The 20290-nt window shown below is 36.1% G+C and overlaps 2 protein-coding genes, 1 non-coding gene and 1 pseudogene across 11 annotated transcripts; 3 read left to right on the plus strand and 1 right to left on the minus strand.

The window, feature by feature from the left end:
• The first annotated feature begins 602 nt into the window (after positions 1–602).
• Positions 603–1309, plus strand: LOC131002626 (ABC transporter G family member 31-like). The gene is made up of 4 exons (XM_057929086.1): positions 603–670; positions 734–894; positions 964–1051; positions 1147–1309. The coding sequence occupies exons 1-4, from the start codon at positions 615–617 to the stop codon at positions 1307–1309; spliced, it is 468 nt and encodes a 155-aa protein (XP_057785069.1). The 5' UTR covers positions 603–614.
• Positions 1310–3123: 1814 nt separating this feature from the next.
• On the plus strand, positions 3124–3845 carry LOC131002632 (inositol 3-kinase-like; annotated as a pseudogene).
• A 1130-nt stretch (positions 3846–4975) lies between these two features.
• On the minus strand, positions 4976–10742 carry LOC131002633 (uncharacterized). Of its 9 annotated transcripts, none has more exons than XR_009094367.1 (10): positions 10502–10740; positions 9619–10065; positions 9491–9551; positions 8707–8957; positions 7786–7990; positions 6135–6266; positions 5952–6028; positions 5752–5864; positions 5172–5499; positions 4976–5033 (listed from the first exon to the last, which is right to left on the minus strand). XR_009094367.1 is itself a non-coding variant. In XM_057929095.1 (9 exons), exons 2-9 carry the CDS (start codon positions 10009–10011, stop codon positions 5436–5438), a joined length of 1311 nt encoding a protein of 436 aa, XP_057785078.1. In that variant the 5' UTR covers positions 10012–10427; positions 10502–10742; the 3' UTR covers positions 5082–5435. The 9 variants fall into 9 exon arrangements, 7 of the variants coding, with proteins under 7 accessions (XP_057785078.1, XP_057785083.1, XP_057785082.1 ...); XR_009094366.1 differs by having other exon boundaries at positions 8707–8975; XM_057929095.1 differs by lacking the exon at positions 4976–5033 and having other exon boundaries at positions 5082–5499; positions 6135–6263; positions 8707–8975; positions 9619–10427; positions 10502–10742.
• Positions 10743–17297: 6555 nt separating this feature from the next.
• Positions 17298–17416, plus strand: LOC131002640 (5S ribosomal RNA). The gene has a single exon (XR_009094369.1). It is a non-coding gene; the product is annotated as a 5S ribosomal RNA (ribosomal RNA).
• Positions 17417–20290: the final 2874 nt, after the last annotated feature.

The following is a 20290-nucleotide window of genomic DNA, read 5'->3' on the forward strand; positions in this document are numbered from 1 at the left end:
AGATGTAATGTTACTTCATCTACTTGGTTTGGTATTGAAATTGTTCGAGTTAAGGAATTAAGAAAGAAATCAATGGTCTAAAAATTCACCCAAAATAGGGAATCCTTTGATGATATTAGGCATCTTGCATTATGCTTGTATTGCTACTTGACTATTTCTTTTGCTGATGGTTGTTGTACTTTACAATTTCCTTCTAGGCAGTTAAGGATGAGCTCCAACGAAGGAGGTTGAAAATGCTCGGCCACGAGTGGCTAAACGGAGAACTAGTGTTTGTGAAGCCTATAGATCACGAGGACTTCCTCATGGCACTCGTTTCCAGTCCGAGAATGCCAACAAGATCAATTGTAACCTTTTGCCATTTTGAACACAAGAAACATATTTATGATTCTAGTTTTAGTGTTGTTTTTTTTTCCTCTGTATTTTCGAGGTAGATATTTCGAAATATACTCTCTTTCTCTCTCATATTTCCAAGTGCCACAATATGTTTATCAATGGATTTTCTGAGCTGCCACTTATGATTTTTAGACTTCCAGTGTTGTAGAAGCAGAGAGATAATCTTTTTCATCCTGCATGGGCATGGTCTCTACCGAGCTTCATACTCTGTGATTGAAGCTATGGTATGGTCTTGTGTAGTATATTATGCTGTAGGATTTAGTCCTGAGGCTGGAAGGTTTGTCCTGTAGACTTATAAATTCAATTTCCAAAGCTCATCGTGTCATTTTATTTGTTTCAGGTTTTTGCGTTATATGTTTGTACTCTTTTCTGTGCACCAAATGGCATTGGGGCTCTTCAGGACAATGGCTGCATTGGCAAGTGATATCATCATTGCTAATACTTTTGGTTCAGCTGCATTATTGATAATCTTTTTGTTAGGTGGATATATTCTACCAAAGGGTAAGCATTGTTTGTCATCATAAACATTTACCTGGTTGTTTTATACTTGGTGATGACCTTCTATTTTAGAGATGATTAAACCATGGTGGTTGTGGGCATTCTGGGTGTCTTCACTGTCCTATGGGCAGCAAGCAATACTGCTAAAAGATGGATGGAGGTAAGATCCTGCAATGATTTGATCAGTGGCAGAGTCCAAATAGATAATATGTCAATTTTACTTTTTGCTTGTATTTATTGAACTTGATATCACAGAGGTCAGCTTGGAAATATGATTCTGCAGATTCATAGTTTACCCAGTAATGGTTATTGGTATTGGCTTGGAGTAGCTGCTTTACTAGGATATGCTTTGGTTTTCAACATTACAGTGACAGCAGCACTTTCCTTTCTCAATCCCGACACTTCTGATATCCATTGAGCTTCTAAACTAGGCAAGGGTAGGACAAGTAAACTAAGCTTCTGATATCAAGCAAGCATTTCTGTTAAAGTTCTCAACTTCCAGAGAAGATGGCTGCTGCTGACTCTACAACTATTACAGTGATCCCTTCATCAACACAAGTGAACTACTGCTCATACAAATATGCAATATTGTCCCTATGTCTGATTTTGCCAAATATATAACCTTTGATATGCTTGTGAGCGAAATTGAAATGTTGGATGTTAGTATCACTATAAGAAGATCAGATGAAATGCCAAACTCTTGTTCCATCATCATTATAGCACTGCACTTATGTGATACACTCGTTATTATTATTATTACTAGTACGCCCGCTCGTGCGATGCACGACTAATATTAAAAGTGAGTGATATTTTAAATAAATAAATATACATATTAAATGTAAGTAAATATAATTGATATTGTGTATAAATATAAAAATCATCAAATATCAAAAGCAAGTAAATGATAATGAGTATCATTATGTATCATATAATATTCTAAGATTTACTCCTATAAATTTATACAAATCTAAATATCACCTTTAAAAATTTACTTTTAAGCTAAAGAGTTCTAAAATGAACAAATTATAAGTTTAATCTTTTTAGTCGCATAAATATTAAAAATGATGTCTAATAAAAATACTATAAAAATAAAATTAAATTAATAAAGAAAAGGGAATGAAATAGGGAAAAGATATAACCGTGAAATTCAAAAGAATGGATTTAGGAGAGAAAAGATGATAGATGAGAGAGGAGAGAGAAAAAGAAATAAATTTATGACTTTAAATGATAATAACTTATTTATTTTAAATTTATTTTTTGTAATTTTTACATCAAATTAAAGATCTTTTCGTTATCTTTAGTTTAACATCCATATTGAATATATTTTTATGAATTAAAATTGATGATTTTTAAAAAAGAAGCAAAATTGAAAAAGAAAAATGAAGAAAGAGAAAATTTGGTGGGAAAAAGTTTACGTTAAACTGGTGTTTTATATATTATATAGATTATTTTATTGGCTCTTTTTAGTGTGTGTGTGTGGATAATTGTGATGTTTGGTTGTGTGAAGAATATGTTTTTAAATATAACATGCTACATGATTGTTTAGGTTTTAAGAGGGTGTAGAATTAAATAATTACAAATTCCTTTGTAATCTATATCTTATCTATATAAATACTAAAACTATAAAAAGTGACATGTTTATAAAATATATATATATAGCTTATTATATCTCTATTATGTATTTAATTTTAAGGACAATTGTGTAAAATAATAATGTATATATTAAGAAGAATATATTAATCATTATAATATTAGAATACTGCATGATTATATTAATTCATCGTATAAATTCTATCCTTATTATACATGTACTTTTGGGGCTAATATTAATGGAAATTTCAATATTGATCCATCCACAGTTGTACTTTACTGTTCTGACAAAAGAAGAATTAGACTCAAAAGAGTTTACGAAGAATAAATTAATTCATTATATATATATATAAGAAGAGGTTCTGATAAAAATTTCTATTGAAATGAGAACTATGAACTAATCTTGACCTTTTAAAATTTAAATCTAGTGGTTAGGATTAAATCACTTAAAAAACACGCTTCATTAGTAAGGGATTAATTAGATAGGGCTGTTTTTTCTCTTTTAAAATAATTAAAAGGTTAGTTAAGTAATTTCTAACATTCTTAATTAATTAAACACCGTCTCATTAATAGTGATTTTTAGTTGCACAGTCAATAAAAATCATTACACGGATATTATAATACATATAATTGCACAGATATATGGCGAAAATGCAAATTTATAGATTTTGATCAGTGCAAATTATATTCATAACGCCTCTGATTCCCCCTCCCCCAAAAAATGATCGAAAATCAAGGCCTCACTTCCTGCTACGTCGTCGGCAACTACTGCGACGACGTCCTCATGGACGGCGTCGTTCTCGCCGAGTCCCTCGACGGCGTCGCCATCCCCTCCACCTTCGTGTCAAAAGTTGGCCCGGATTTCGCCTACTCCGTCGCACGATCCCCCTCCGTTTTCGAGTCCTCCAAAACGACGGCGTTCCACGCCCATTTCTCATCGCAGGTCCAGCGGCACGATCGGGTCCTCAAACGGGGAAATATTGCCGGAGACGCTCGAGAGTATGCTCGACATCTGTGACACCGTGTTCGTCGATGTCCAAGCCCTAATTCGCGCGTTCGATCCCGCCGACGGAACGGTGAGCCTCGTTCATCTGAGGGATTCCGGATTCGATCATCTGGTGCCACGGATCGGGTACGTGGGTGTGGAGGCGGCGAGGAAGGAGTGCTGCATGGTGGTGACGAATTTAAGCCTCCTCTCTCTCAGCCCAACAAACAATTCAAAGAAAGTGGCTCACTAATGCTACTCCACTTTGTCATTTTTTTCTTTTCTTATTTAAATGTGAAAATGGTAAAACCAGCAATGGCATCGATATTGCAAATCAATCATGACATTTTGGGCAGTGTTTCTTTGGATTTTGAGTACATATGGTATTCGTACCACTATAATTGAATCATTATGAAAATTACGGGTCGCCAGCATAGACACGCGTTATGCCATACAAATTGAATTTATTCAGACTATATCGTACAATACTTAAAGCAGAAAGATCATCAAGAAACTGCGCGCAATTTTATTTTTATTTTAAAATGAAGAGTAATTGGGAGAAATTGAGGTTTCAATTATTATTGTGTATAAATAGTTGATATTAGGGGAGTACAATTTTTACATAATATTTTTCTATGTACTCGAGTACGTGTCATTTTGACAAAAAAGTCTTGAACCTGAATAAGTTCTGAAGATTTGAATATTTTGTTCAGCACAAATTTTAATAAATACTCTTTTCATCTCATTTTATCTTGATACATATGTTTTGGACATGAAGATTAAAAATAAAGGGTTAAAAGTATAAAATGGATAGGGTCCATTTATTTTATGTGTATAGAGAAGCTAGAGATCACATACTATTTTTGAAAAGTGTCATTATAAATGGAACAAATTAAAAAGAAAATTGTGCCAAAATAAGTGGGACAAATGGAGTATTAGAAAAATGCGTTGTGAATGAGAAATTGTCCATTTTTTGTGAATGGAGTAGAGAAATAATAGTGAGTCATAATAACGGTGGTGTCATATTCAAAAATGGATTGTGCATACTTTTGGTAGGTGTTTGATTTGAGTGATAAGGCATGATTGATAAAATTATTCAATTTAATTAGGTATTTGAGATGCATGATTGAACATGTGATCGATAACTCAAGCATGCATCTGATCATTCAAATGAGTAAATTATTTATCACCCTCCTTATAGGATAGACAAAAAAGAAAAATAAAGGGAGTATTATATTTTAAAATTCAATGCATAACAAAATGATGTAAAACTTGCTTTTCCGCTTTGTTTAATTTTCCATTACTATCATAATATTGCAAACTCTTCATATTTTTCATAATAATTAGAAACAAAAGAGCAACTTTCCTTACGTTGATCCTCCAACTTCGGACTCTTATTTAAAGGCAAAGAGAAAGAGAGCGGACATCTTCACAGTTGGTAGAAAAAGAGTGTGCACTAAGGTTAAAAAAAAAAATGTAAACAACTAGCAATAAATATAAAGTAGGAGATTGATGAGATTGGTCTTCTTTTCTGCTTTGATTCCATATCATCAATGATGGCATTTGACTGCTGACAGTGACACAAGATGGATATAGAACCAATTACAACTCATCATGACACAAAACACACGAAAGATTATATAAACCAAGGCAATAAATTTCACAAAATCAACAACCGTTGAAAAACTAAATAGCAAAACGTTACCTGACACTCACTGAACTATCCCGCCCCAAAAATTGTTCCGAATAGAGACAACACATGATCAAGCATTTCACTATATGTCGATTATCCTGAGTGTACAACTTTCAAGTATATACGATCCATTAGTGATGTTATCTAAAACTTGCCGATGACCATGCGTATAACGTATGTTCTGAAGATAGGATGCGGTCTTGAAATCTTCGTGACTAGCCGATCCTTATGGTTAATATGGAAGTCCAGGCCTTATCATCAAAAAGGACAACTTCACTATCTTCTGTCCGATTTTCTATCACTAGATCGTCTATCTTCTGCTTCCTTCCTTCTTTGTTGCCTGTCATCAAACCAAATTTGACTCGTTACCTAAATACTAGAATATTGCAGAATGCAAAGGCATTGTAATTGTAAATGTATCTTTTAACACCCAAGCACCTAAACACAACTGAACAAAAACCAATGACTGAAGGGATCATGCAATGTACACATTTTAAAACTCATTCCCAATTAGAGCAGATTAACGTAAAGGGAATAATACATGGAGATAATACAGGAAAAAAAAACTCCCAATTCTCAGAGGACGACTTACGCAAATGCTGAGTATCCACTACCAGCTTTAGCGGCAGATAGGAGTGCTGCATGAGCACCAACAGCAGAAAGATTTTCTTGAGCGGTCAAAGAACTCTTTTGGTCAACATCCACCTGAAACCCATTACATTGAAATTGAATTGATTATCTCAAACACATAATAAGCTTTAGAGCTGCAAATCATTTCCAATAAAACAAAACCTTATCCCATTTTGACTTTTTGTTCTGTCTACCATCCCGAGCCATGCCGCCGTCTGAAGTAGCTGGTGGTACATTTCCTACACCAGAAACAACAGTCAATCCCGAGAAGACGGGCTAAAATAAAAATCTAAACCATCAAGCGGAAGTCACAGAGTAATACATGCCGAAGAGTAAGACGGGTACCTGGAGTTGGTATGTTGATTTTTGATGTAGGAAGAACATTTCCCGGTTGTACTCCTCCAGGAGTAAACTCTAACTTCTGACTTTTTTTCCTTTCTTGCTCTTTCCTTTCCATTTCCCGTCTCATGTCAACTTCTAATTGCACAATCAAAAGGGAAATATCAGAACAGATAATATGGTTGCTCTTCCCCAAGGAAAAACGGCAATTAAAATTAATATGATAAAATCAACAGCAACTGTACAATCAGCCAGCAAAATTCAAAAGAACGACTAACAAGTAACAACCAAAGTTAGTAAAACAATAAGACATAGACAAACGCTAAGTGCATAATAGTAGGCAATGTCTCAGATCCATCATTGTATAAGCGGAATGGACTTCTTTTTTTCCAATATCATGGAAAAGACCCTTGTGACTAGACACTGCATGAAGGCCCCAAAATCTCTCAAACCCATAATTATCTCAAGTGGAAAAGAATCTTCTGACAAATTCACCCATCACAAGTTTATGGTAACAGTATATACAAGCAATAATTTAATTCTGAAAGTTATTAGGTGACAACTATAATCATGATAATAGTATAGATGCCTATACAAACTTATTATCATAATTACACTATTACTCAAGGTGCCGCGTGATGTAAATGCACTTAAGAAGTAAGAACAAAGCAGACAACATCTCAAAAAAACAATTACCCGCCTCCAACAGAAAAATATCATGTCCATGAACCAATTTGCACATGAATACATGTGGCAGACACATATCAAACCTGTGATTCTTTTGCATGAGGGGAATAATAAAGGAGCAAAAAGGAAATGATAGTGATGTGCCTATCTCAGTGGAACTGGAACCAGCAATAAGTATATGGACTTCTTGTGCAAGAAAAAATCTTTGATTCTTGATCATGAATTGCTGCTTACGAAGACAAATGCAGCTGCGGAAAAGTGAAACAACAATTTATTCTAAGACCACAAAACTTATACTCTAGAAATGTTTCTTTGTGTGATTCAATTTTCAGATCAAACTAGCCCCACGAACATAATTTACATATTTTAAGAGGCAACGCATTGAAAACTTCAGGTTAATTTTCCATGGAAAATTGGCAGGTTTAAACCTGCAACGTGTCTAGAACTTGATGTATAATATAAAATCCACAAGAACTAGTTCCTAATAAAGCTGTGTTTAGATAGCCATTGAATATAACTAATAGAGAAAAGAGGCACTATATACGAAAATCAAACAAGAGGAAGCTGGGATCTAACACTCACAATTAAATTTCATAAGCGATTAAATATCTCATGATGGTTTGACTATGTTTACTTATAACCAAAAACCTAAAATTGTATTCAATGGCCACGGTATCATCCAACTTCATCTTCCACATAAAATGTTGTGGTCAATCGATGTTGATTTACTTAATCTTACAAGCATTAGATTAATTCGAGCTAATTGTAAGATAATTAGTAGTTCATTTTTCACTTCTTCATGCCCCCAATGTATATCAGCTTAAGATTTGATAAATACACTCCAACAAAAAACCCATCTAGGCATAGGTGGTCTTTTGTGGGGAAAAATCATATAAAACTCTAAATTCTTCTCATGACAGCTAACAATGAGAATACATGTAAGCTAAATCGGGGAGACTAGCAATCAAACCTATTTCATCATAAAAGTCGCTTTTGTCGTATCCATGAGGGTCAAATACATCTTTACGGAAGCAGGATCCTATCTGATCAATATCTTGGTAAGTCACAGCATGCAGCAGGAAATCAGGATTTCGATATTCCTTTCTATTCCGCACCTCTGCATTAAAGCTTCTACCAGTAGTCTTCTTTAGAGCAAGAAACCTACTAATCTTCTCCTGAAGCAACAAATCAGAAATAAAAATATAGATATCAAGTGAAAGCTGAAAAAAGAAGATTCTGCAGCATGACATAAATAATCTATTCTAGATTAGGGTTTAGATATTAAGTGAAAGCTTCTTCCAGTAGTCTTCTAGATTGAAGTACCAAAATGTGAGAACATACAGCACATTAATATATTGATTTATCAATCACACCACTTGTTCTGCCTAGGTGTCTTAATTTCTGCATTGACAGCAGGCATGCTCTATTCCAAAATGAAATATGCAAGAGCAGAACAAGATAGAATCTAAAAAATTTCTAAGGCACATTTCAGACAACCTTTAGACTATGTTTGAAATAATACAAGGTAAAGAGATAAACCAGCAAAGTGTTAATGTTTCTGACATTCACCAACCAGAAGCTTAGTTTCACTGAATCACAGCTAATCCCTTCACCTATTGGTTGCCAGGCAGGAATTTCTAAGGCACATTTCAGAGTAACTTTAGACTATGGCTTGTCTCATTAACATTAATTTATTTTTCATGATCCACTAATAAAATCATCCTTCTTATGTAGCTTTACTTATTACATGTGATGAAACCACATGCATTACAGGCCTCATCAGAATACACAGCTAATTAATGTTCAAATGCCAGGACCTTGCTTAGCATAAGAGAATCATGAAGTGGTAGTTTCATTTAAGTTTTTGTTCAAGTAGAGAGCAAGCGCTTACTTGTAGTTCTTCTGAGCATTTGGCCTTGGGAGGTGGGGGCAAAAAGTCGTCCAATGGATCGACATCCTTTTGATCCTCGACAGAACCCATAACAGCATCCTCAGTCCCTGCAGCTTCTGATTCATTTGTAGCATAATTCATGGCATCTGATTCGGGCTGATCAGCTGGCTCCAATGATTGGGGGGTTGCACCTTGAGTGCTAGGTGTTGGAAGCCGAGCCATACCTGGTGATATCTTTTCTCGCGATTCACCTAAAGCACAAGCAGTGACTGTAACAAATGTTGGAAAGACATCAAAGAAACTTCAAAATGTTATTTAGCTTGCATGTAAAAGCAAGTGAAGTTTTCGAACTCCACAGTCAATGGCTCATAGTAAATTCATAATATATAATGAACCACACAATTGTCATATTGTCTTGCCCTAATTTTTCCCGAGTCATACACCAAAAGAAAAGGACATCGTTTTAAGAAACTCAAGACATGCATTATAGAGAATATGTAGGGTAGGATTGAAGTTATAACTATGACTATCAAGAACACACAAAACAATACAGTTGAAGTCTAGAGACTCTTAACCATTTGATTTATCAGCGCACCATACTTCTAAACAATGTTGGGTTTAACGATTTTTATTTTGCTAGGGATTTAAACTTCAATATTACACCACATCAGAATCCTAGACATTATATCGAGTTCTACACATTTTATGCAAGAAAATTCGGATAAATACAGAAGCTACAGGAGACAGTGACGACCCTATTTAGATAATCAAAAGCTTCACGTACCATCACTACTTTGAAGTTGCTCTCCATACGTTACTCGACCAGTTGCCATGATTTCACCTTCCTACAAATATATAAGTTAACAACCTAATTTCAGAAAATAAAATAAAATACGCCATAAACATAAGAACCTCTGCTTCCGGAGACATCGCGCCCTCTTCATGGCCATAATCCACAATAGTCAGTCGACTCTTTTGGCTCTGAACATTATTCAAATCCGAACTAAAATGTTGTGCTTGCATCCGCTCTTGGGGCGAGAAGAGATTTTGCTGCGGAGTCGCGGATGCTGGAGGAGTATAGTCGTTGAATTGACCTCTCTCTTCCTGTTGCCGCTGCATTTGCTCATTGCCGTAATCGCTAATACCATCATTCTCGTTCACGGCGACGGCATCCGACGCCGGCGGGGGAATTCCATCTTCATGAATGTTTTCTACTTCCTCATCGAGTTCTTCCATCTCGTCATCTTCGTCGCCGTACATCGAGAGCAACGCTATGCCCTCCGACGCCTTCTTCTCGGATGCCATTCCCCCAAATTGAACCCTAAGTTATGGATTGTTTTTCTTCTTCTTCTCTTTCTGCTGAACCAAAACAATCTCTCGAGAGCCAATTAGAAAGAAATCGAGAATTTGTGAAATCTATACTAATATTAAAGCAATGTTGGATCATCTTTATCTGCTGGGTAATCTGATTCCATGCACTTTTGGCTCCAATTTGTGGAGCCCAAATTTGAATTTGAATCTACTAAGCCCTATTTACCATCTATAAATAGATTATCATTATCTGCTAATTTTTCATCTTTCCATTGTGCAATTTTAGATTTGTAATTCTTATGTCCTATATTTTCGAAAAATCTTCTCTTTTTTTGTTGTAGAAAACTTGTGTTGGTTCGATGGCGTTGGCAGCAAATCGACCGAGATGATGAAGTGAAGAGGAATAAACGCTGAAAAGGAAGAAGCTACTGTGAAGAAGAAACAACGTTTTTTTTTATTTTTAGCTACATATATATATTATTACCTGTTGCAGACGCAGGCGCCAAGGATTGAGAAGGGGGGACGAATCGGGGCCACAGGGGGCTGAGCGAAGGCGGCGACACGTGATGAGGGAGATTGGGAGACGAGGGGTTGGGCAAGCCGACGACGACGGCAACACAGAGTGGCCGGAGACGTGAGAGAGAGACAGAGAGCTGCGTTATATAGCAGGAGAACAATGCTAGAGTGAGAAGGGAGAAACCAGAAATAAGCGGTGCAAAGGATTAGATTTTACATTTGTTTGGATTTTAGTTTGTTTGTTAGTAGTATAATTTTAGTTTGGGCTCTTTGTTTATTTAGTTTTATTAGTGGCCCAAATTGTTATAATTTGTTAGTTGGAATTGTTGGTTGTTGGGCTGCCATAGTTTTTATTGTTCGTTTGAATTTTATATGAATTATTATTTTTATATAATTGTTTATGAATAATTTAATTTTATAATTTTAACGATGTAATATTGTAATTGAGTGAAATTTATTTGTAATTTAAATATTTGAGAATTGAGATGAGTATCTCACAATTAATCAAAATATGATATGTCAATTAATATTCTAAATTAAATTTTTGATGTGAACATATATATTTTTATCTTTTGATTACAAATGAATATACTATCATACTACTTAACAACTTATACATTTTCAATCTATAAACACAACTATACAACGATCTAATAATGTCGCAGCCCGCCCTAACTAGGGATAGTTAGGCCGAGTGATCCACGACTTGGGATGGGGTTAAAGAAGAAGGGGAAGAAAAGGGGCGTCATTTATAGCCGTAAAACTTACTCATCTTAATAAAACTCGTCATTTTTATTCATTAATACTCAATTGAAAACAGTCTATGAAAGACAGCATAAAACTTAATTAATATTATTAATCAAGTTATACATCATATAAAACCATTCTCTTAAGACTCAAAGTATGACATAACATACTATAACATCAACAACATCTTGCAGCGGAAAGTAGCTAGACATATGTATGAAGACATATTCTAGACAGGTTAACTATTTATTAACAACCCTGGAGACTCCGCTCATTGCAGCACCATCATCACATCAGCTCAACCTGCACATTTAGAAAACATATGCAGGGCTGAGTACAAGAGCACTCAGTGGGCACGTATGCCTAGGTATAAAAATACATGCTTCAAACTGTAAATTGTCATGCCATCATAAACAGTACAACAAGGGAGTTTTTCGCTAAAAAGGCTCAAGCTTACTAAATTCATTTGTGATTCTTAAAGTTCGTCTGCAGACTAAGTTCTCTTGTAATCTATCATATCTGGAACTTTGTGCCGGAGAGGTGGCCACCTCTCACGGTCACTGGACCGGCCAACCCGCTAGATGACTCACGGTCACTGGTGTACACTAGCCCTGGCAGGATAGCTATCAACTGCTCAGGACCCGAATTCGATTGCATCATTGGCAAAGCCAAAGCAGATAGATATCATACTAAAATTGTAACATTTTATGGCAAGACAATACTTGAAATAACTTTAACTCAAAGATTTTATCATGAAATAACTTGCTCGAACGTAACATTTAAACTCATTTGATATATATGAAAGTAATGCCCACCTGATTGCAGTGTTTTGCTACTTAAGACAATGATTCTCTTTCCTTAGCGCGATATGTTACTCAGGCGCTTTTGTTTATTTGAACCTTTGATAACACGAAAACATGTGTTCGAGTGAATAATAGAAAAGATAACAACAAATGCAGTGAATCACTTCACTCATTTCTCTAACTACCCATATTTCCTTAAACGACTGTAGCTAACTCATATACAATCGTTCTTCCTTTATCGAAATACTTCATGTACCTTTGAGGATGTAGGAAAGCCCATTTTATATTATTCATTTATTTATCTATTATAAATAAAGAATAATTCATAAAACGTTTTCCTTTTTCCCATTTAATAATGCCAATATATATATATATATATATATATATTGCTACTATTAAAAGAACTAATAAGTCATTAATAAATTCTAAACATTAATTCCTAATGAAAATTTCATTGTGAGATTTTAGGAAAATCTTTCTCATGAAAATCTTTCTCAAGAACTACTAACCATTTAATAAATTAATAAATCTTTAATATTTCATTTATCAACTATTCCATCTAATATAATTCTACTAACAAATTCTCATGAAATCCTTCTCAAAATATTTATATATCTCAATAGCTCATTTATAAACTAAAAGTGATATTTTATCAACAATAAAACTTTAAAATCCTTAATAGGAATTATTTTGAATCATTTCCATCTCAACAAAACTGTATAGATTCAACTTCAACAAATAAACTGCTTTTACTCCGAACTCGTATGGAGTCGAATTTTATATCAATAGAAACCTCTTTGAGTCTAGTTTAATTGAAAAAAAAACAGTATGTTGAAAAACTCCAAGTAGTTTAAAAGATATAGCGATTTTCCCATCGCCTACCAGATTCGGCAGTTTCTGCCAACTGAAAGACCAGATTTTTGAAAAATAGCAAACGTTACCTGAATGACCTCAAATTTTATATACAGATAGGTAACACATATATCTTCATATAATAAAAATTTGAGAGCTAAATATCAACATATGGTTACTGAAATAATTAACCTAATCATCTGTCTCACGACAGTTTCAGCAGATATGGGCAGTAGACTTCTTGAATTTTAAAAGGGTAGTAAACGAAGTTCAAATGACATGAAAATTTGTACGAATATTCACCACACTCCCATTTATACCCCAGAAATTTCCCATAATATAATAAAAACGGGAATGCATCGAAATAAGGGCGTCAACTTACCCTTGTCCAAGTGAGCACTAATGGAAGTTGTTCGCCGGGGGTTTTTCTGGTCGTCGTTCCGCGATGGTGTTTAGCCGCGAAGGTCTACGACTTAGTTTTCCTCGTGCGAGGTAGATCAGGCTACACAACGGTGGTTTCTCGATCCTTTTTCGTCGTAAGGATAGTGAGAAACGAAGGCCGTAAGTTGGCCGGTGGCTAAGTCGGGAATTCGACATTGGCCGCCGAAGGATATTGCGGCCTTTGGTCAGGAAAATATAGAGAAGGCTTCGGCCTTTCGATTGTTGGATTTGGTAGCTTGAATATGGAGGAACGAGTACACGTTCTCGGTTCAGAGCCTAGTGGCCGGGCGGCGAATAAACGGCCCGGCGAAGGGAGCTCACTTGAGCTCCTACAATTAAGAAATTTAAGGTTTTCAATACAATGGAGTATTGCTTTTGCGGGAGTGAAAGTGATGAGTATTGAACTGATAATTGTGAGTATATATATATAGAGGAGCTTCCGCAGACAACGGAATTTAAGATGGTTGAAATTTTTGAAGGGAGTAGGAGAATTTAAATGCAGCTTTTGAAAATTGTAGATTGCTGTAGATTTTCTCCTGCCATCTTTGAAAACTTGTAGATTGCTGAAGATTTTCTCCTGCCATCTTTGAATATCTTCTCCTGAAATTGGGGCTTTTGGGGTGTGATGGATTTCAACAGCTTTTGAAAACTATGGATTGATCTGCTACATGAAACTTTGGGGTGTGATGGAGTTCAGATATGCTACAGGAAGAAATCTGCAATCTTTAGAAAAACTTCTGCAGTAATGGTGTATTGGAGGGGAAGGTTTGATGTGACTATTTATCGAGATCTAATTTCTCATAGTTCGTATTCATTTCTTAATAATTATCCAATTCTTGCTAATTAAATACTCGTCGTATTAATTAAATCCTTAACTTGGGATTTAATACGTGAAAGTCGGAATTAATTCGCGACTTAATACTAAACACATATAGCGTGAAATAATAAAATTATTATTCACATAAGCTCAAGTTATAATTCTAACAATTCGATTTAAATAACACGATTTATGAAATCGGTTATAAATCTAAAATTTCTAATACTATTGAATCAATCAACTGGTAATGCAAAGTCTCAAACGTGTAGCTAAACCAATAATTTAATTATTGATTTGATTCATGACTGAATATTAAATCGCAGCTCTGTATATCTTATACAGACTTTTGCTGAAATAGTATTATCTTAACAAAATAGTCACAATAAATAATTAAAAGAATTTTATAACTAATGCACATATTTAATCTAATATGTATTTAAAAGAGCGGGTCACTACATACTACCCCTCTTAACAAAAAATTCGTCCCGAAATTTGCATATCTCTGCTAAAACAACTCGGGGTATTTTTCTTTCATCTTGTTTTCAAGCTCTCTTTCCATTTCTTTCTAACTATCATATCTCCATTGGACCTTATCCAATGCAATCGACTTATTACTCAATTGTCGAATTTTATGATCTAGCATCATCTGAGGTCTCTCTTCATAACTCAAGTCTGTTTCTAAGATCATTTCTTCTTAGTAAACCACATGGTTTGGGTCGAAAATATATATCCTCTCAATTGTGACGCGTGAAACACGTTATGCACATTTCCAAAGCTAGGTGACAAAGCCAACCTATACGCTATTGGACCTATCTTTTGCAATATCTCGTAAGGACTTATAACTCTGGGTCTAAGCTGTCCTTTAACTCCAAATCTATTCATCCCCTTTGAGAGTGAAACCTTCAAGAAAACTTTGTCTCCTATCTCGAAACTTTGTCTCACATCTTATAGGCAAACTCAATTAGCGGCAACACATTCTCCCGATTTACTCCTCTATCAAGGATAGCAGTTCCTATCATATCTTCTATCGTCTGCTATGCTAAAATTCATCCTTGTACCCAACTCTTTCTGTAACTCATCCAAAAACGTGATGTAATATTTTTTTTTTTTTTTTTTGAGGTGATCTACACCGGTACTCAATGCAATCTTATAATGTCACGAACATACAATTGTGCTAACTTATCTGGTCCATACGCGATTAGGATCGATATGAAATGTGCAGATTTTGTTAGTCGATCTACAATCACCCAAATTGCTGTATTTCCTCTTTGACTTTTCGGTAAAGCTATCACAAAATCCATCGCTATGTGATCCCATTTCCACTCGGGAATCTCCAACGGTTTTAACTTTTCATAGGGTCGTTGGTGTAATGCTTTCACTTGCTGACAAGATAAGCATCGCTCTACAAACGAAGCTATGTCTCATTTCATTCCGTCCCACAAAAATCTATTTTTCACAACCTGATACATCTTTGTGCCTCCTGGGTGGGCGGTGTAAGGCGTGTCATGAGTCTCACTCATGATCGTATTCTTAAGTTCATCATCGCGGGGAATGCATATTCTCCCCTCAAATAAGATAGCATTGTCTGATGCTTTTTGGTAACTCTTGAGATCTCATGCTCTTATCCTTTCTCGTAACTTGTTCATTGTCACATCTTTCCTTGTGCTTCAATCACCATTTTCCTCAAACTAGGCATCGTCGCAACAATACTCGCTATCGTCCCTGGTGGTTTTATCATCTCTATCCTCATCTTGTCAAAGTCCTTTATAAGCTCATCCTCTCTCGTGAGAAGACATCCTAACTTTGACGAGACCTTTCGGCTCAATGCATCGGCTACTACATTGGCCTTGCCAGGGTGATAGTTAATGTCGCAGTTAACATCATTTACTAATTCGAGCCATCTCCTTTGCCTCATGTTAATATCCTTATGCTTGAAAAAGTATTTCAAAGTTTTGTGGTCCGTGAAAATCTCACATCTAACTCCGTAGAGATGATGTCTCCAAATTTTCAGGGCATGCACAACGGCTGCAAGCTCTAAATCATGCGTTGGATAATTTATCTCGTGGGGTCTAAGTTGTCGTGATGCATAGATTATAACTCTTCCTTCTTGCATCAAAACACATCCTAGCCCATTTTTTTTTTTTACGCATCTGTGTAGATGGTATACTCTTTATCCATTTCCGGGACTAGCAGCACTGGTGCTGTAGTCAATTTCCTTTAAGCTCTTAAAAAAAAACTCTCTTTACACTCCTCTTTCCAATTGTACTTAGCTTCTTTTCTCGGTCTTGCTATCATGGAAAATCCTTCAATAAACCTCTCATAGTATCTTGCTAAGCCTAAAAAGTTGCGAATGTCGTTAGGCGTAGTTGGTGATCTCCACTCATGTATAGCTGGTACCTTGGCGGGGTCAACTTTAATTCCTTCGGATGATACAATATGTCCTAGAAAAGTTATTTCGTTCAACCAAAACTCGCACTTGGTGAATTTGGCAAAAACTTCTCAACTCTTAGCGTTTCCAACATCGTTCTCAAATGTTTTGGCGCTCCTTCTTATTCTTCGAATAGATGAGAATATCATCTATGAAAACTAGGATAAATTTATCCAGTTATTGATGGAACACTCGATTCATGTGATCCATGAAAACTACTGGTGCCTTCGTCAAACCGAATGGCATAACTATGAACCCATAGTGCTCATACCTCATTTGAAAAGCTGTCTTAGGTGTATCCTTCTGTCAAAATTTGAACTGGTGGTAATATGATCTCAAGTCATCTTTCAAGAAAAACTCGCTCCTCCTAATTGATCAAACAAGTCATCTATCCTCGGCAAAGGATATTTGTTCTTGAGTGTCAATTTATTCAACTCTCGATAATCTATGCACATTCTCAACGTGCCATCCTTCTTTTTGACAAAAAGGACTGGTGCTTCCCACGGGAATACACTAGGTCTAATAAAACTAACTCGAGCAATTCTTGTAGCTGAATCTTCAGCTCTTAGTAGCTCCTTAGGCGCCATTTTATAGGGTGTCTTCGACACTAGTGCTGATCCAGGTTCTAGGTCGATAGTGAACTCCAACTGTCTTGTTGGTGGCAATCCTGGTAAGACCTCGGAAATATACCAGCACTAATGCACCGGATCCCATCAGAACTCCGAAGTTAAGCGTGCTTGGGCGAGAGTAGTACTAGGATGGGTGACCCCCTGGGAAGTCCTCGGGTTGCACCCCTATTTTTCCTTACCACTGCTACATCCTCAAAGTTTTTTTTTTTTTTACTTGATTCTCCTTCATCATTCAAGTAAACTAGGTAAACCTGTGCTCATTTCTTTTTTACCAATTTCGACGCCTGAAGTGTCGAAACGATTGGAACTCTCTTCTTTCTATCAATGCCGTGAAAACATGTCTGTTCCTTCCCAGGTGTTTGGAAAGTTATCTGTCTCTTCTTACAATCAATCGGGGCAAAGTTCTCTGCTAACCAGTCCATCCTTAGAATAATGTCTACGTTCCACATAGGCATTAAGTGCAAGGTTCTTGTTTTCATCTTTAGTGATCCTAACTCAAACTCTAATTTAGAAATCATGTGAGAAACTATAGTAGCTCTTCCTACAGGAGTGATTACTCTCAATTTGGGACTAGCTCGTTTTGGTTCGAGTTTGAAGGTAACATGCTTCAAACACTTAAAGAATGCGAGGCTCCTGTATTAAACAGGATTCTAACTGGTGCATCCAATAACTTGCCCATACTACCTTAAAGTCCTGCCTTAAACCGGCACATAAAACTCAGACATCTCTTCATCAGTATCCATCTTCTGATGAGCAAATCGTGATAGCTCACAGAATTCTCGGTTATACTCTACAACCGATTTCTTTCCTTGCATCAAACTTCGATAATCAGCCTCTCGCTGCTTACTGTACTCCTTGGTACATATTTCTCAAGAGTAGCCTTGAATTGTTCTCAGGTGTAGTTTACCAGTTGCTCGGGTGTTAAAGTCCTCTGACGTGCCTCTCACTAGTCTTATACATCAAAAGAATCTACTAGGATAACTCAAAAGTTGTAAGGGTTCAACCCTAGAATGACATCAAAACAAATTGTTCAAAATACTTAAATGAATGACCAGAGGGTAGAATGAAGTAACTACCAGGTCGAACAAAAATGACCTAGAGTAAGAACCCATCTGGCTTTTCAACCGAAAGTTGAAATACATGGGTTTATAAACCCAAAACACGTCTACTGAGATTTGGATCATGCGGACTGGCCATGTCCAACATAATCACTCCCCAGTCACACGGAATATACTATCCCGAACTTGGAAATTCCGTGTCTTCTAAACCCTCAACATACTATACATAACAAAACTTAAGTTCACACCAGCAAGCTAAAAGCTTAAACTCAGGGTCCTGTGTTCTAGACTCTTGTTTCGAAAGTTCAATATTTTTCGACTCTCCTCTCATGTTGCGCTGGTGGTGGCGGAGTATTATCCCGCCTATCATTCACATCACACTATTGATGACATCTTTTGAGGCATTTTTGAAATTACAAAAGGAAAACTCAACTCGACCAACGCTCTAAGCATCCTCGAAACTCAAGTTCAATTTACTAACTCAACTTTAAGGAAACCCTCACGGTCACCTTAACATTCATCTGTAAGGCAATAAGCACTCACGAAATGCTAACAAAAAGACCACTCCGGTCAACCTAATATATCCATCAGTAGAATGCCTCTTTTTAGAGGACTTACATAAAGGAGTTATATAAACCCTACAAAAACCATAGTATCTATCGTAATGTCCCTTCTAAACCGACACCATTAATGGTACTATGTCTCGGTTTGGACTTCCTACGGTAATTGTTACCAGTTAACTCATCTAGTTGCTACTTTAGCACACTAGGAACATCCATCTATTTAACATCAGTAGGGTACTATATTCGCATGCTTATCTATCAGCATGTCAAAAGCTCAAGTATCAATATCTCCTAAGTAAGTTATATACATCGCAATATAATTGAAACTAATCAAAAACAAGGGTGTACTGCTCATACTCTCAAGATCATCCTTAGCTCTAGCCTACATCCTTCTCTTCTCATTCTCATCAACTCTAGCCCTCCTCGGCTACTTCTCATCCTTTCAACCCTAGCCTTCCTTGGCTCTTTCTCATCCTTTCATAGTCTATGAACATGTGTTTGAAAATCTGCTAGGGTATCTCTGTACCACATACTGTACGCCTCGTCCTCGTATCCGATCTTCCCTGAGTTCGATCTCACAACAGTCCACTTTCGTGCAGTGCCAACAGTCCTGGCCAACCTATAAGGAGAACTTAAAGGTTACTCTAGGAACTAACTCTACTTGGCTCCAGCAACAGAAATAAACAAAACATAACTTAGCAAAACTCCTACTAAGTAGTACTGTTATCTTAAAACTCAAGCTCAAAACATCTAAATTCTCATCTCGTCCCATCTTTACTCAGTAGGGAATCTCTCTAAACAATGATATTAGATCCCTTAATCTAAATCATCGTGACTCAGTAAGACAACTCAACAATTCTCTCTCAAAGCCATCTCCAAAGACTATGGCTCATGATACCTCCTCAAGTACCATTAAGGTTGCGTGAGCAAAACTCGCGTCACAAAACAACTCAACATATCGTACAATATCTCATTGTAGCATGCTAATAACTCATCATTAATCATGCTATTATACTCAAGCTCATAACTCAAACCAACAAGTACTGAAAGCAATTGCTAATTCTCTCAAGCTTTAGCTCTAAGTTCTCATTTCATCCTTCTGCTTAGTAAAAAAAAAAAATCTCTCTTAACAATGACATTAGATTCCTTCATCTAAATCATCGTGACTTATCATAACTGCTCAAACAATTCTCATCACAAAACATCTCAAATACATCACATCATAACTCATAATTATGCATCCTCAATCATATAACATCATATGATATAAACGCTCTCATGAGTCATCATGTAACGTCAACATATGCTCTTACAACATAATAACTCATTATTAATCATGTTGTCATCCTCAAACTCAAACTATGCACCTTCAAAGTGTAACATCATAATTCATCATATAACCTCAACATCATGCTCTTC

Source organism: Salvia miltiorrhiza, unplaced genomic scaffold, assembly GCF_028751815.1.
Source record: "Salvia miltiorrhiza cultivar Shanhuang (shh) unplaced genomic scaffold, IMPLAD_Smil_shh fragScaff_scaffold_156_1, whole genome shotgun sequence".
In the NCBI taxonomy this organism is placed as follows: Eukaryota; Viridiplantae; Streptophyta; class Magnoliopsida; order Lamiales; family Lamiaceae; genus Salvia; species Salvia miltiorrhiza.